General features: G+C 46.0%; 1 protein-coding gene across 2 annotated transcripts in view; it reads left to right on the top strand.

Moving 5' to 3' along the window:
* The window catches only part of DMD (dystrophin), a 4,652,165-nt gene that overhangs the window by 1,804,502 nt on the left and 2,829,428 nt on the right, over positions 1–18,235 (top strand). For both annotated transcript variants that reach the window (XM_086934537.1, XM_086934536.1), the window contains one exon: positions 17,894–17,995. In XM_086934537.1, coding sequence (XP_086790663.1) covers positions 17,894–17,995 — 102 coding nt within the window. The remainder of the gene's footprint in view (positions 1–17,893; positions 17,996–18,235) is intronic.

The raw sequence follows: 18,235 nt of genomic DNA on the forward strand, positions 1-18,235 counted from the left end.
TCCAAACAGATTCGAATGAGCGCTTTGCCGAAAGTATGGCCGCCAACGTCCACACGTCATGTATAGGGTGAGCAGTGACGCTGCTCCAAGACCCTCATTGCCCGCACAACAGGGAAGACAGCAGCAGGAAAGGTGAACAATGGTGCTCACGCAAACACCAAGTGCTCTGGTAGGAGCCAACAGTAAGTGGAACGGCCATGGCAGCAGCAGACGTGCGCCCCTGACAGCCCTTAATGCTGCCTGTAGATAGGCCCAGGGCCCCCTAATTGCGGCACACACAGGCGCACTGCCCAAATAAATGCTGTACTTGCCGGAAAATAGTCCAGCACTTCTCCACACCACAACTGTGGGAAAGAAATACCGAACTATGGCCGAGATGTAGGTAAATCTGATTTACCGACTCCAGAATACCGAACTTTACCGATTCGGTATTCCGAATTCGGTAAATCAGATGTAGGTAAAAATTTTGTAATTTATACCGAATCTGTATGATTCCGTAATTACCGAATCGGTATTTGCCGATTCGGTAATTGCCATTGATTCCTATGGGTCTACAGGCCCATAGAAATCAATGTCAATGTCAATTACCGAATCAGTAAATACCGATTCGGTAAAATTACCGATTTTGCAAGGGTGAAAGGGTGTCACTTTGACACCCTGTTGCACCCCTGATTTTGCCTTGTGTGCCATGTGACACACATACATGCCTTAGGGCATGTCTGTGTGCCGCATGGCACAGGTGTACATGCACAGATGTGCATGTACGCTGGAATTCGTTATTTACCATGTAATAGTATTACATGGTAAATAACGAATCGTTAATGTTTTCAGTGCCACCTACATCTGTATTTACCGATTCGGTAAATTTACCGATTCGGTATTTTACAGAATCGGTAAATTTGCCGAATCGGTAAATATACCGATTCTGTAAATTAAGCCTACCTACATGTCAGATCCGAAATCGGCCGCTACCGACCGGTAATTGGCGACCTACATCGGGCCCTATGCACTTGCTTGAAAGGTAATGAAAATCAACAAATGGCTGTACAGGTGCTGGCCAGGGCTCAAACAGTCTCGAGCCACTGTTCGCCGAAAGTGTGTTGTAAAGACCAACACGAAACAGGAAGGATATGCAGAACTCCGTGGCTTAATTCGAGACACAACAGCACACGATCACCCTGGCAGCTTATCCCTGCCAGAATAACTGTCTGAACGCTGCACCAGGATTGCCATGGTGACATTCCAATACAAGGTTCCATGACAAATGGAACTACATTAAACCCACAACAGTGATAAAATATTATAATTTATTTAAAGATTCTGTTAAACAGTCACTGTTTATATTTTCCAGCGAAGGAGAACCTTTGTAACTTCAAGCTAGATTAGTGACATCAAGTTCAACAGTAATAAACGTACGGAAAGGCATGATAGGTTTTGTAGATTTTCAAAATGCACATTTATTAAGTGACTCTTGCACTTTGGTTCAAAGAGTTGTAAAAATAAAGAGGTCAGTTTCAACAGATTTCATATCAGGAGTGCAGAGTGTATGTGAAGGGATAGATCCATGTCAGTTCTCAGGATATTCATGTAGGATATACATAATTGCAGTTAGCTTAAATTGAAATCACTAATTTAGTATATGCAGTGAATCAGAACTCAATATAGCCTCTGATTTACATTCGACACCACTGCTTTAAAACCTTAAAGTTGACTAATACTTTTATCTTTCAAGCCCTCAATCCGTTTGACATGTTTTTGCATTTTTGTTTAGCACATAAAGGACACATTTATCTTCTTTATTGGTGTACCAAGAAGAATATTCTTTCGAATTCTGTTTCTCCTTTTCTTTAAATTAGCTCCAACGGATTGAACAGACAGGAAGCAGGGAATTTCTGTGTTTACTAATTTAGTATCTCTTTAGTTTATTTTTTTTACCATTCTTCACCAGAGGTAAGAATCCAGTGAGCTATATAAAAAAATAGGGCACGGTCTTTTTTTGAATGAATAACCTATCATCATTGTGAACTACTCCATTGGATTACAATGGATTGTTATTCTTTGCAAGCATGCAACGAGTCATTATAAATACATTTCATTAGTTGCATACATAGACTGTATCCCGGACCAGTCAAATAATTATTCGGATAAGCTTTTGACTCTTGGGGCAATAGGGCTGTGTATCTATTTCCTATCAACTCACTGGTGGGTTAGATAGAGCACCGCTGTCCTTCAGAATCTGTCGTCTCCACTGCAGGAGGGAACCCATGACTCTCTAGTGAGACAAGAAATGTCAGCGGGCTTCAGCTGCAGCACACCCAGAGAAGTTGAGGCTACTTAGATCTATTCTGGGTTCATGAGTATGGAAATCACTGCATTCATTACATTTTCACCATGCACATGTGCTCCCACAATTGTTGTCAACTGATGGCAGAAGGGATAAAGGTAATACTAGATTTACTGATAGTAACTGATAAGTAACAGTGCCCAAAACGAGCAGTTTCCTATTCGTAGATAAGGCAGGATCGTTTTCTAGAAGTATGTGCCATCATGCAATGTCAATTGCACCTAAATTAGTGGGCACAAAGACCTGGTTAAAAAGTATTAGGATCAATAGGGACTAGCTAATTTTTAGGGAGAGTGTAAGAGGCTCAAGTACGTCAGACAATATATTTAAGGAAAAAACGCTGTTTTCCTTAGTAAGCCCTCACCCACCGACCTAGTCGGTGGCATGCTTCATCATCGGGCCCACCACAGTGGCACCGAATGTGCCCCGGGTGTGCTTCAACGCCAGGTGACTGCGGAGCTGGTATATTGCTGAGTGTGCAGTGAAGGAGTGAGAAGGTGAAGTTTAAAATGCTATACGAGGGATCCCAGCACCCGAGGGTTAACGAATTTTAATAAACTGGGTCCCTGTTAGCAGGTTAAAAGGCAAACGGACGTAAGTAGGAGTGTTATGATGACCTCCAGCGTCCAGTGTGGTCTACATGTTTCAGCCAGTGCCTTTATATTCTAAGCTGGCTTTCCTCAGGACCAATAGGATAAGTGAAGGTGCAAAATTAAATAATAATAAACTATATTAAGTGGTTGTGTTATTCTTGACTATGTGTTGCGCACGCTAAGGCGCCGTAGCTGTTAGAGGGGGATTCCCTCAAGCTTTGCTACATAAAACACAAAGGACAAAGACAAGACGTACAAGGTAGAGTCATGTTAAAATAGTAGGTTTTTCTGACCCATTGATTGCCGGCTAATAAGGTGGTGTGCGACCTATATGCGGCTAGTGTGGGCTCATGGCTACTGCATGGTCCCAGTGAGGGTTTAATAAAACCGTTAGTGAGAGGTGGTGGGCTAAAAAAGCGAAATCACAAGGTGAGGTACAGGTAAGTAATATGCTGGGTCCTCACTCTGTGTTTTCTGGTACAAAGCCTCATGGGTCGCCTGGCAGAGAAAGAGACCCTGTGGGAATAGAAGGTTGTACAAGGCTGTCTAACCTGTAAAGAAAGAGGATTGGTGCTTACCCCAGTTGTAGGTATAGTGGTCTTGTTTACTCACGAGTAGTTCGGTCTGGTTCCTCCTTGGACCTATTCGTCCTTCCGCGGCGCCCGATTCGAAATGAGAGGGCCGCCTGGATTCTCTTTTATACCGGTTGTTTAATGCATTTCACCTGAGTAGAGGTTAAATTGGTAGACAGAGAGGGAGGGCTGCGCATAGCGCGCCATGTCATGGTAGGCAGTTCCTGCGCCTGTGCGGCGGATCAGTGCGTGTAGTAGCGCATGCGCGGTGGCTCGCGCCTGCGCAGTAGATCGTGCTGGGGTTAGTGGGGATCGGGTCTTGTGCGCATGCGCTGGGATTGTTGGCGCATGCGTGGTACAGATGTAATCTCAGGAATCTAAGCGCAAGAAAGAGATTTGTGTTATAAGCACCACGTGTAGCCAACAAATAATGACTACGGTATTCTATTAATGTCAGAAAGTCTTTCGTGCAGATCAAAGCATCAGAGTAGATGGTTACACGTGTGGGGGTAATAAAGTATATTACACACGCAAGGGAGGTGATCAGATCAAGGGTGCACAGTGTGCACGGGGAGTGGAAATGAGGGCGAGGGCAGGACGTTCATTTAGGGGTATTATGGCACAGTATACATTCCACCGTGTAGGGTTACATGGTGGGGATAGGTTCACAATTGTACAGCTAGGGTGTTCCAGGGTATGGCATCATTGAGGCCATTGGTATGTGTGGATAATCGATATATCCAACGTTGTTCCTTTTGTAATAGGAGTTTTTCATCTGTTGAGTTGTCAAACTTCTCAATGACAGTCCATGAAAAATCATTGGGTGTATGGTTGTGGGTCAGGAAGTGGTCTGTCAACTTGCTTATGTTTTTCCCACACCTTATTGTGCTCCTGTGTTCTGTCATCCTGGTGCGTACTTTTCGGGTCGTCATGCCAATGTATCTCAGGCCGCATCTACAGGTTATCAGATACACCAGGTTAGTGGAGTTGCAGTTGGTAAACTGTTTTTGAGTCCCGGTTTTACCTGGTTCCAGGTTCAGTGTCTTGGAGGGCGATGTTAGGTGGCATACGCTACAATTGTTGCATGGTTGGTGGCCAGTTACTTTGGGGAGGCCCCAAGCATTGACAATGGTGTTGTCTTTGTTCCTGGTGTCAGTGTGCGGTCTGGTATTAACCAGTTGGTCACGTAGATTAGTGGCCCTTTTGTATGCAAAGCGGGGTTTTTCCCACTTCCTGGTGCCAGAGTTTATAATTTTCCAGTTGCGTCTTATGATGTTAGCCACTTGGTTAGATGCTGTGTTATAAGTGGTCACACAGGTGAGGATTGGTTCTTCCTCTGGTTTATCAAAGGTTTCCAGGAGTGCTTCCCTGTTTTGGTTTCTAGCTCTTTTGCAGGTTTTGTTAATTATCCTTGATGGGTATCCACGGTCCATGAGCTTGTGTACCAGGTCATTTGATTGTAGTTTATAGTCCCTGATGTTGCTGCAATTACGTCTGATGCGTAAGAATTGCCCGTAGGGCAGGTTTTCCCTCAGGTGCCTGGGGTGAAAGCTGTCAAATCTCAGTAGTGAGTTTCTTGCTGTGGGTTTATAGAAGGTGGTGGTGGTGAGTTTACCATTTTCCGGCCTGATATTAAGGTCAAGGAACGGTAGTTCAGTTGAGCTGCTGGTGCATGTGAAGCGTAAGTAGGAGTCTAACTGATTGATCCAGAGCATGAACTCATCCAGAAGGTCTTTGTTGCCTGTCCATATTAGGAGGATATCGTCGATGTATCGACGCCACAGTCTTATGTTGGTAGAGAAAGGGTTGGTAGGTTGCTGTATGTGAGAGTTTTCGAAGTGGGCCACATACAATCCTGCCACGCTAGGGGCAAAAACACTGCCCATAGACGTGCCATTCGTCTGTAGGTAGTAGGTCCCCTCGTATTCGAAATAGTTCTCTTTGAGAGCCAAAGTGGCGCAGTCCAAAATGAAGCTGCGGGGGGTGTTGTATTCCCAGGGACTTGTCATCAGTACATCATATAGTACTTTTAATGTTGCGTCCTGCGGTAGGCTGGTATAAAGGCTCTCGATGTCTAGTCCAACCAGTAATTCAGAAGTCGGGTCAAAATTGAGATCTTGTATTACACCGAGGAGGTGTTTCGTGTCCTTGATGTAGGAGGGGGTTTTTTGAACCAGTGGATTGAGGAAGAAATCACAGAACCGAGAGAGGGGTTCAAGGAGGGATTTGATGCCTGACACGATTGGTCTGCCGGGCGGTGGGGTTGTGCCTTTGTGTATTTTGGGAACTGTGTAGAAGTACGGAGTTTTTATTTCTCTAGGGCATAGGAAGTCCGCCTCTTGTTTGGAGATTTTTCCATCATCCTTGGCGTTGGTGACCAGTTGGTTAATGGTGGCTTGTAGTTGCGCTGTTGGGTCTTTATTCAGTCGCTTGTAATTTCTGTTGTCATTCAGCAGTCTTCTGCACTCCTGGTCATAGTCCGTCTTGTTCAGTAGGACGATTCCACCACCTTTATCCGCCGGTTTGATAATAAGGGTAGGGTCATTCTGTAGACGCTGGATGGTGCTTCTGTCTTTGCTAGACAGATTGTTGAAAGTCTCCTTGTGTTGCAGTTGTTCTATTTCTGTATAGACTGCCTGTTTAAATGTGAGGATTTCGACAGGGATACTTCCTGGTGGAGGGGTAAAGGTAGACCTTACTCTTAGCCCAGTTTCGTTGGGCGTGTTTTCTCCCTCAGTGATAGCGTTGTCTTTTTTCTCAAAGAAAGCCTTGAGTTTAAGTTTTCTGAAGAACTCGGCGAGTTCCACGTGTAATTTGAACATGTCCAATCTAGTGGTGGGGACGAATGAAAGGCCTTTGTTAAGTACTTGCATTTCCTCCATGGTGAGTTGGGTATCTGAAAGGTTGAACACTAGTGGGCATGGGGGTATTATTTGCTTGTGCCCGGTTGTTCCCTGGTCTTGTTTCTCGTGTTGGCACTCACTGGCTCCTCTTCTGGTGTCCAGTGGACCTGTCCTTGGTTCCGTCTCCTGTTCCGGCCTTTTCTGCCCTGTGATAAAAAAGGATATCGCTGGTTGTGGTTTCCTTGAAAAAAGGGGATGTTCCCTTGTGGATACATTTGGGGATATCCGAAGTACGGGGGTGGTAAATGGCCGAAGAGGGGGGGTGGTGGCCCGAAGTTGTGGGTTTGGGGGCCTTGCCAGGGTTGTTGCCACTGTTGTCCTCGTTTGCCTCTGCCTCTGCCTCTCGAAGTGTTGGATCCTGAGCTGGAGTTGCTTGAGGTACTTGAAATGGAACTGTTATCCGAATTTTCGGATGATTTATTCGGAGGAGTGTAATCATCCTCAGAGTAAGGGTAGGTTTTGGAGTAGCTAAACCTTTTTAGGTCTTTTTCGAATTTTTTAATTTTTGTCTGGGTAAGGTAGTCTTTGTACTCAGCTATCTCACGGTTCTGGTCTTCAAGTTTTTTCTTGTAGCCTGTGATGGTTGTTTTGAAGTGTGTCTCCGTGGCTTGAATCTCTATCAAGATGGCATCTGATAGGCGTTTCGCAGTCTTGATAATGAGGACTAGCCAGTCCCTGGTGCAGTGCCAGGCGATCTGGGCCCAGTCTTTGCGAAATGATGCATCGTCTAGGAAAATCCTGGGGGCATTTGTGACCAAGAGGCCGGTGGGGGCTGTGTTTGTGCGTAGATATTGTGCCAGTATGACCCCATGTAGAACTGTCCGAATCCTGTTCCTCTTCTTCTCCGTAAGGGTATCCCAGTCAGTTGTCTGGGCTACTGTAGCGGGAATGTTGAAATCTGCCAGGAGTGAGGGGTCAGCCAGAATTTCGCTCATGTCCTCAGCTGTAAAGGTTAGGCCCGTATTTTCGGCCATAGTTGGGGGTAGATGGGGCTCTCGCAGCTGTGCGCTGCTTAGTGTTATACAGATCAAAGAGAGAGGGAGGACTGGATAGGCTAGTCCGGATCCCCTGGGTTATATATGTAAAATCAATAGGGACTAGCTAATTTTTAGGGAGAGTGTAAGAGGCTCAAGTACGTCAGACAATATATTTAAGGAAAAAACGCTGTTTTCCTTAGTAAGCCCTCACCCACCGACCTAGTCGGTGGCATGCTTCATCATCGGGCCCACCACAGTGGCACCGAATGTGCCCCGGGTGTGCTTCAACGCCAGGTGACTGCGGAGCTGGTATATTGCTGAGTGTGCAGTGAAGGAGTGAGAAGGTGAAGTTTAAAATGCTATACGAGGGATCCCAGCACCCGAGGGTTAACGAATTTTAATAAACTGGGTCCCTGTTAGCAGGTTAAAAGGCAAACGGACGTAAGTAGGAGTGTTATGATGACCTCCAGCGTCCAGTGTGGTCTACATGTTTCAGCCAGTGCCTTTATATTCTAAGCTGGCTTTCCTCAGGACCAATAGGATAAGTGAAGGTGCAAAATTAAATAATAATAAACTATATTAAGTGGTTGTGTTATTCTTGACTATGTGTTGCGCACGCTAAGGCGCCGTAGCTGTTAGAGGGGGATTCCCTCAAGCTTTGCTACATAAAACACAAAGGACAAAGACAAGACGTACAAGGTAGAGTCATGTTAAAATAGTAGGTTTTTCTGACCCATTGATTGCCGGCTAATAAGGTGGTGTGCGACCTATATGCGGCTAGTGTGGGCTCATGGCTACTGCATGGTCCCAGTGAGGGTTTAATAAAACCGTTAGTGAGAGGTGGTGGGCTAAAAAAGCGAAATCACAAGGTGAGGTACAGGTAAGTAATATGCTGGGTCCTCACTCTGTGTTTTCTGGTACAAAGCCTCATGGGTCGCCTGGCAGAGAAAGAGACCCTGTGGGAATAGAAGGTTGTACAAGGCTGTCTAACCTGTAAAGAAAGAGGATTGGTGCTTACCCCAGTTGTAGGTATAGTGGTCTTGTTTACTCACGAGTAGTTCGGTCTGGTTCCTCCTTGGACCTATTCGTCCTTCCGCGGCGCCCGATTCGAAATGAGAGGGCCGCCTGGATTCTCTTTTATACCGGTTGTTTAATGCATTTCACCTGAGTAGAGGTTAAATTGGTAGACAGAGAGGGAGGGGTGCGCATAGCGCGCCATGTCATGGTAGGCAGTTCCTGCGCCTGTGCGGCGGATCAGTGCGTGTAGTAGCGCATGCGCGGTGGCTCGCGCCTGCGCAGTAGATCGCGCTGGGGTTAGTGGGGATCGGGTCTTGTGCGCATGCGCTGGGATTGTTGGCGCATGCGTGGTACAGATGTAATCTCGGGAATCTAAGCGCAAGAAAGAGATTTGTGTTATAAGCACCACGTGTAGCCAACAAATAATGACTACGGTATTCTATTAATGTCAGAAAGTCTTTCGTGCAGATCAAAGCATCAGAGTAGATGGTTACACGTGTGGGGGTAATAAAGTATATTACACACGCAAGGGAGGTGATCAGATCAAGGGTGCACAGTGTGCACGGGGAGTGGAAATGAGGGCGAGGGCAGGACGTTCATTTAGGGGTATTATGGCACAGTATACATTCCACCGTGTAGGGTTACATGGTGGGGATAGGTTCACAATTGTACAGCTAGGGTGTTCCAGGGTATGGCATCATTGAGGCCATTGGTATGTGTGGATAATCGATATATCCAACGTTGTTCCTTTTGTAATAGGAGTTTTTCATCTGTTGAGTTGTCAAACTTCTCAATGACAGTCCATGAAAAATCATTGGGTGTATGGTTGTGGGTCAGGAAGTGGTCTGTCAACTTGCTTATGTTTTTCCCACACCTTATTGTGCTCCTGTGTTCTGTCATCCTGGTGCGTACTTTTCGGGTCGTCATGCCAATGTATCTCAGGCCGCATCTACAGGTTATCAGATACACCAGGTTAGTGGAGTTGCAGTTGGTAAACTGTTTTTGAGTCCAGGTTTTACCTGGTTCCAGGTTCAGTGTCTTGGAGGGCGATGTTAGGTGGCATACGCTACAATTGTTGCATGGTTGGTGGCCAGTTACTTTGGGGAGGCCCCAAGCATTGACAATGGTGTTGTCTTTGTTCCTGGTGTCAGTGCGCGGTCTGGTATTAACCAGTTGGTCACGTAGATTAGTGGCCCTTTTGTATGCAAAGCGGGGTTTTTCCCACTTCCTGGTGCCAGAGTTTATAATTTTCCAGTTGCGTCTTATGATGTTAGCCACTTGGTTAGATGCTGTGTTATAAGTGGTCACACAGGTGAGGATTGGTTCTTCCTCTGGTTTATCAAAGGTTTCCAGGAGTGCTTCCCTGTTTTGGTTTCTAGCTCTTTTGCAGGTTTTGTTAATTATCCTTGATGGGTATCCACGGTCCATGAGCTTGTGTACCAGGTCATTTGATTGTAGTTTATAGTCCCTGATGTTGCTGCAATTACGTCTGATGCGTAAGAATTGCCCGTAGGGCAGGTTTTCCCTCAGGTGCCTGGGGTGAAAGCTGTCAAATCTCAGTAGTGAGTTTCTTGCTGTGGGTTTATAGAAGGTGGTGGTGGTGAGTTTACCATTTTCCGGCCTGATATTAAGGTCAAGGAACGGTAGTTCAGTTGAGCTGCTGGTGCATGTGAAGTGTAAGTAGGAGTCTAACTGATTGATCCAGAGCATGAACTCATCCAGAAGGTCTTTGTTGCCTGTCCATATTAGGAGGATATCGTCGATGTATCGACGCCACAGTCTTATGTTGGTAGAGAAAGGGTTGGTAGGTTGCTGTATGTGAGAGTTTTCGAAGTGGGCCACATACAATCCTGCCACGCTAGGGGCAAAAACACTGCCCATAGACGTGCCATTCGTCTGTAGGTAGTAGGTCCCCTCGTATTCGAAATAGTTCTCTTTGAGAGCCAAAGTGGCGCAGTCCAAAATGAAGCTGCGGGGGGTGTTGTATTCCCAGGGACTTGTCATCAGTACATCATATAGTACTTTTAATGTTGCGTCCTGCGGTAGGCTGGTATAAAGGCTCTCGATGTCTAGTCCAACCAGTAATTCAGAAGTCGGGTCAAAATTGAGATCTTGTATTACACCGAGGAGGTGTTTCGTGTCCTTGATGTAGGAGGGGGTTTTTTGAACCAGTGGATTGAGGAAGAAATCACAGAACCGAGAGAGGGGTTCAAGGAGGGATTTGATGCCTGACACGATTGGTCTGCCGGGCGGTGGGGTTGTGCCTTTGTGTATTTTGGGAACTGTGTAGAAGTACAGAGTTTTTATTTCTCTAGGGCATAGGAAGTCCGCCTCTTGTTTGGAGATTTTTCCATCATCCTTGGCGTTGGTGACCAGTTGGTTAATGGTGGCTTGTAGTTGCGCTGTTGGGTCTTTATTCAGTCGCTTGTAATTTCTGTTGTCATTCAGCAGTCTTCTGCACTCCTGGTCATAGTCCGTCTTGTTCAGTAGGACGATTCCACCACCTTTATCCGCCGGTTTGATAATAAGGGTAGGGTCATTCTGTAGACGCTGGATGGTGCTTCTGTCTTTGCTAGACAGATTGTTGAAAGTCTCCTTGTGTTGCAGTTGTTCTATTTCTGTATAGACTGCCTGTTCAAATGTGAGGATTTCGACAGGGATACTTCCTGGTGGAGGGGTAAAGGTAGACCTTACTCTTAGCCCAGTTTCGTTGGGCGTGTTTTCTCCCTCAGTGATAGCGTTGTCTTTTTTCTCAAAGAAAGCCTTGAGTTTAAGTTTTCTGAAGAACTCGGTGAGTTCCACGTGTAATTTGTACCAGAAAACACAGAGTGAGGACCCAGCATATTACTTACCTGTACCTCACCTTGTGATTTCGCTTTTTTAGCCCACCACCTCTCACTAACGGTTTTATTAAACCCTCACTGGGACCATGCAGTAGCCATGAGCCCACACTAGCCGCATATAGGTCGCACACCACCTTATTAGCCGGCAATCAATGGGTCAGAAAAACCTACTATTTTAACATGACTCTACCTTGTACGTCTTGTCTTTGTCCTTTGTGTTTTATGTAGCAAAGCTTGAGGGAATCCCCCTCTAACAGCTACGGCGCCTTAGCGTGCGCAACACATAGTCAAGAATAACACAACCACTTATATAGTTTATTATTATTTAATTTTGCACCTTCACTTATCCTATTGGTCCTGAGGAAAGCCAGCTTAGAATATAAAGGCACTGGCTGAAACATGTAGACCACACTGGACGCTGGAGGTCATCATAACACGCCTACTTACGTCCGTTTGCCTTTTAACCTGCTAACAGGGACCCAGTTTATTAAAATTCGTTAACCCTCGGGTGCTGGGATCCCTCGTATAGCATTTTAAACTTCACCTTCTCACTCCTTCACTGCACACTCAGCAATATACCAGCTCCGCAGTCACCTGGTGTTGAAGCACACCCGGGGCACATTCGGTGCCACTGTGGTGGGCCCGATGATGAAGCATGCCACCGACTAGGTCGGTGGGTGAGGGCTTACTAAGGAAAACAGCGTTTTTTCCTTAAATATATTGTCTGACGTACTTGAGCCTCTTACACTCTCCCTAAAAATTAGCTAGTCCCTATTGATTTTACATATATAACCCAGGGGATCCGGACTAGCCTATCCAGTCCTCCCTCTCTCTTTGATCTGTATAACACTAAGCAGCGCACAGCTGCGAGAGCCCCATCTACCCCCAACTATGGCCGAAAATACGGGCTTAACCTTTACAGCTGAGGACATCAGCGAAATTCCGGCTGACCCCTCACTCCTGGCAGATTTCAACATTCCCGCTACAGTAGCCCAGACAACTGACTGGGATACCCTTACGGAGAAGAAGAGGAACAGGATTCGGACAGTTCTACATGGGGTCATACTGGCACAATATCTACGCACAAACACAGCCCCCACCGGCCTCTTGGTCACAAATGCCCCCAGGATTTTCCTAGACGATGCATCATTTCGCAAAGACTGGGCCCAGATCGCCTGGCACTGCACCAGGGACTGGCTAGTCCTCATTATCAAGACTGCGAAACGCCTATCAGATGCCATCTTGATAGAGATTCAAGCCACGGAGACACACTTCAAAACAACCATCACAGGCTACAAGAAAAAACTTGAAGACCAGAACCGTGAGATAGTTGAGTACAAAGACTACCTTACCCTGACAAAAATTAAAAAATTCGAAAAAGACCTAAAAAGGTTTAGCTACTCCAAAACCTACCCTTACTCTGAGGATGATTACACTTCTCCAAATAAATCATCCGAAAATTCGGATAACAGTTCCATTTCAAGTACCTCAAGCAACTCCAGCTCAGGATCCAACACTTCGAGAGGCAGAGGCAGAGGCAAACGAGGACAACAGTGGCAACAACCCTGGCAAGGCCCCCAAACCCACAACTTCGGGCCACCACCCCCCCTCTTCGGCCATTTACCACCCCCGTACTTCGGATATCCCCAAATGTATCCACAAGGGAACATCCCCTTTTTTCAAGGAAACCACAACCAGCGATATCCTTTTTTATCACAGGGCAGAAAAGGCCGGAACAGGAGACGGAACCAAGGACAGGTCCACTGGACACCAGAAGAGGAGCCAGTGAGTGCCAACACGAGAAACAAGACCAGGGAACAACCGGGCACAAGCAAATAATACCCCCATGCCCACTAGTGTTCAACCTTTCAGATACCCAACTCACCATGGAGGAAATGCAAGTACTTAACAAAGGCCTTTCATTCGTCCCCACCACTAGATTGGACATGTTCAAATTACACGTGGAACTCGCCGAGTTCTTCAGAAAACTTAAACTCAAGGCTTTCTTTGAGAAAAAAGACAACGCTATCACTGAGGGAGAAAACACGCCCAACGAAACTGGGCTAAGAGTAAGGTCTACCTTTACCCCTCCACCAGGAAGTATCCCTGTCGAAATCCTCACATTTGAACAGGCAGTCTATACAGAAATAGAACAACTGCAACACAAGGAGACTTTCAACAATCTGTCTAGCAAAGACAGAAGCACCATCCAGCGTCTACAGAATGACCCTACCCTTATTATCAAACCGGCGGATAAAGGTGGTGGAATCGTCCTACTGAACAAGACGGACTATGACCAGGAGTGCAGAAGACTGCTGAATGACAACAGAAATTACAAGCGACTGAATAAAGACCCAACAGCGCAACTACAAGCCACCATTAACCAACTGGTCACCAACGCCAAGGATGATGGAAAAATCTCCAAACAAGAGGCGGACTTCCTATGCCCTAGAGAAATAAAAACTCCGTACTTCTACACAGTTCCCAAAATACACAAAGGCACAACCCCACCGCCCGGCAGACCAATCGTGTCAGGCATCAAATCCCTCCTTGAACCCCTCTCTCGGTTCTGTGATTTCTTCCTCAATCCACTGGTTCAAAAAACCCCCTCCTACATCAAGGACACGAAACACCTCCTCGGTGTAATACAAGATCTCAATTTTGACCCGACTTCTGAATTACTGGTTGGACTAGACATCGAGAGCCTTTATACCAGCCTACCGCAGGACGCAACATTAAAAGTACTATATGATGTACTGATGACAAGTCCCTGGGAATACAACACCCCCCGCAGCTTCATTTTGGACTGCGCCACTTTGGCTCTCAAAGAGAACTATTTCGAATACGAGGGGACCTACTACCTACAGACGAATGGCACGTCTATGGGCAGTGTTTTTGCCCCTAGCGTGGCAGGATTGTATGTGGCCCACTTCGAAAACTCTCACATACAGCAACCTACCAACCCTTTCTCTACCAACATAAGACTGTGGCGTCGATACATCGACGATATCCTCCTAATATGGACAGGCAACAAAGACCTTCTGGATGAGTTCATGCTCTGGATCAATCAGTTAGACTCCTACTTACGCTTCACATGCACCAGCAGCTCAACTGAACTACCGTTCCTTGACCTTAATATCAGGCCGGAAAATGGTAAACTCACCACCACCACCTTCTATAAACCCACAGCAAGAAACTCACTACTGAGATTTGACAGCTTTCACCCCAGGCACCTGAGGGAAAACCTGCCCTACGGGCAATTCTTACGCATCAGACGTAATTGCAGCAACATCAGGGACTATAAACTACAATCAAATGACCTGGTACACAAGCTCATGGACCGTGGATACCCATCAAGGATAATTAACAAAACCTGCAAAAGAGCTAGAAACCAAAACAGGGAAGCACTCCTGGAAACCTTTGATAAACCAGAGGAAGAACCAATCCTCACCTGTGTGACCACTTATAACACAGCATCTAACCAAGTGGCTAACATCATAAGACGCAACTGGAAAATTATAAACTCTGGCACCAGGAAGTGGGAAAAACCCCGCTTTGCATACAAAAGGGCCACTAATCTATGTGACCAACTGGTTAATACCAGACCGCGCACTGACACCAGGAACAAAGACAACACCATTGTCAATGCTTGGGGCCTCCCCAAAGTAACTGGCCACCAACCATGCAACAATTGTAGCGTATGCCACCTAACATCGCCCTCCAAGACACTGAACCTGGAACCAGGTAAAACCTGGACTCAAAAACAGTTTACCAACTGCAACTCCACTAACCTGGTGTATCTGATAACCTGTAGATGCGGCCTGAGATACATTGGCATGACGACCCGAAAAGTACGCACCAGGATGACAGAACACAGGAGCACAATAAGGTGTGGGAAAAACATAAGCAAGTTGACAGACCACTTCCTGACCCACAACCATACACCCAATGATTTTTCATGGACTGTCATTGAGAAGTTTGACAACTCAACAGATGAAAAACTCCTATTACAAAAGGAACAACGTTGGATATATCGATTATCCACACATACCAATGGCCTCAATGATGCCATACCCTGGAACACCCTAGCTGTACAATTGTGAACCTATCCCCACCATGTAACCCTACACGGTGGAATGTATACTGTGCCATAATACCCCTAAATGAACGTCCTGCCCTCGCCCTCATTTCCACTCCCCGTGCACACTGTGCACCCTTGATCTGATCACCTCCCTTGCGTGTGTAATATACTTTATTACCCCCACACGTGTAACCATCTACTCTGATGCTTTGATCTGCACGAAAGACTTTCTGACATTAATAGAATACCGTAGTCATTATTTGTTGGCTACACGTGGTGCTTATAACACAAATCTCTTTCTTGCGCTTAGATTCCCGAGATTACATCTGTACCACGCATGCGCCAACAATCCCAGCGCATGCGCACAAGACCCGATCCCCACTAACCCCAGCGCGATCTACTGCGCAGGCGCGAGCCACCGCGCATGCGCTACTACACGCACTGATCCGCCGCACAGGCGCAGGAACTGCCTACCATGACATGGCGCGCTATGCGCACCCCTCCCTCTCTGTCTACCAATTTAACCTCTACTCAGGTGAAATGCATTAAACAACCGGTATAAAAGAGAATCCAGGCGGCCCTCTCATTTCGAATCGGGCGCCGCGGAAGGACGAATAGGTCCAAGGAGGAACCAGACCGAACTACTCGTGAGTAAACAAGACCACTATACCTACAACTGGGGTAAGCACCAATCCTCTTTCTTTACAGGTTAGACAGCCTTGTACAACCTTCTATTCCCACAGGGTCTCTTTCTCTGCCAGGCGACCCATGAGGCTTTGTACCAGAAAACACAGAGTGAGGACCCAGCATATTACTTACCTGTACCTCACCTTGTGATTTCGCTTTTTTAGCCCACCACCTCTCACTAACGGTTTTATTAAACCCTCACTGGGACCATGCAGTAGCCATGAGCCCACACTAGCCGCATATAGGTCGCACACCACCTTATTAGCCGGCAATCAATGGGTCAGAAAAACCTACTATTTTAACATGACTCTACCTTGTACGTCTTGTCTTTGTCCTTTGTGTTTTATGTAGCAAAGCTTGAGGGAATCCCCCTCTAACAGCTACGGCGCCTTAGCGTGCGCAACACATAGTCAAGAATAACACAACCACTTAATATAGTTTATTATTATTTAATTTTGCACCTTCACTTATCCTATTGGTCCTGAGGAAAGCCAGCTTAGAATATAAAGGCACTGGCTGAAACATGTAGACCACACTGGACGCTGGAGGTCATCATAACACTCCTACTTACGTCCGTTTGCCTTTTAACCTGCTAACAGGGACCCAGTTTATTAAAATTCGTTAACCCTCGGGTGCTGGGATCCCTCGTATAGCATTTTAAACTTCACCTTCTCACTCCTTCACTGCACACTCAGCAATATACCAGCTCCGCAGTCACCTGGCGTTGAAGCACACCCGGGGCACATTCGGTGCCACTGTGGTGGGCCCGATGATGAAGCATGCCACCGACTAGGTCGGTGGGTGAGGGCTTACTAAGGAAAACAGCGTTTTTTCCTTAAATATATTGTCTGACGTACTTGAGCCTCTTACACTCTCCCTAAAAATTAGCTAGTCCCTATTGATTTTACATATATAACCCAGGGGATCCGGACTAGCCTATCCAGTCCTCCCTCTCTCTTTGATCTGTATAAAAAGTATTAGGGCCTGCACCGGGTTGGTTCTTCAAAAAAAAAGAATTCACCTTTTGAGAAGGATGAAAGGCTATTGGGTTTCTGTTATATTTCTTCCTGTATTACACTTTCACCACCTAGTAATACCCTGACCTATAACAACTCAAGTACAATCCACATCCTTAATAAAGTTAGTATTTTAAGAGCCAACTCTTTTGTAAGGTAACACAGGTTTGGCTTGGGAGAGGGGTTGCAGTGAGAGAACCCCCAAGCCAAAGGTTAAATAAGCCAGGTCCTGTAAGCGACCAGTGGAGTAGTTAGAGCTATGGCCTGCTTTTGCCACTCCACCGCCGTTTGTAAGAGACGGTGGGTGAATGCTGGTGATATCCTTGTCTGCTGCCCCCAACGGCGCTGGTAAGAGAGGGGGGCACCGCCCCCAAATCTCGTGCCGCCAGGAGCGGACTACCCCTCCTCGCCCCATGTTACGCCACCGTATGCGACCAGGCTGCCTAAATCATGTTCTTTACGTACATGGTCTATTGTTAAAGGGGTTTGGGGAGTGGACTCCTCTTTTACAGCAATGTCTTACTGATTGATGCCTTACCGCATAGCTTACATTGATTATACTCGTTATTATTGACTTGTTTGTGATGGTCACTGCATAGGGAATGGACTTCTCGCATTCTGGAAACAATATATAAGCCTTTAAAAAGGCGTGGTCAACCTGTACAACTTTCTTCACTTTAAATATTTATAGTTTTCGAGTTTTCCCCAAAGGATTCAAACTTTTTGCATGTTTGTGATACCACAAAAATTGTACATTTCCAATACATTTTTTTAACCATTATCCCCAAGAAGGGTAGTCAATAGCACTTTCCATCATATCGATTTGCTTTTAACTATTTGCTTTGTTTGTTTTTCTACAGGAAACTGAAGAGGCGATTGAAGCTAAGCAACCGAGTGTGGATGTGGTATTGGCCAAAGGACATAACTTGTACAAGGACAAACCTGCCCCACAGCCAATCAAGGTAGTGGAACTGCAATTGCTGGTGTTCTTAACTGCAGATGTTGTTACACTATTTCTCATGCGCCATGGTTCTTCCTATGGTCTAATAACAATCAATAAGATTTCTGTGAATATAGGGTTTTATTTAGCACCTAATAAAAGTATCAGTTCAGGCGCTGACCTACTGTACCTTGGACGAGAATATCAGATGTTTATTGATTTGGCCAGATTTCAGTAGCTACAGCTTCTCAAAGATATATTG

The sequence above is a fragment of the Lissotriton vulgaris genome, chromosome 8 (genome assembly GCF_964263255.1).
Source record: "Lissotriton vulgaris chromosome 8, aLisVul1.2, whole genome shotgun sequence".
NCBI classification, from domain to species: domain Eukaryota; kingdom Metazoa; phylum Chordata; class Amphibia; order Caudata; family Salamandridae; genus Lissotriton; species Lissotriton vulgaris.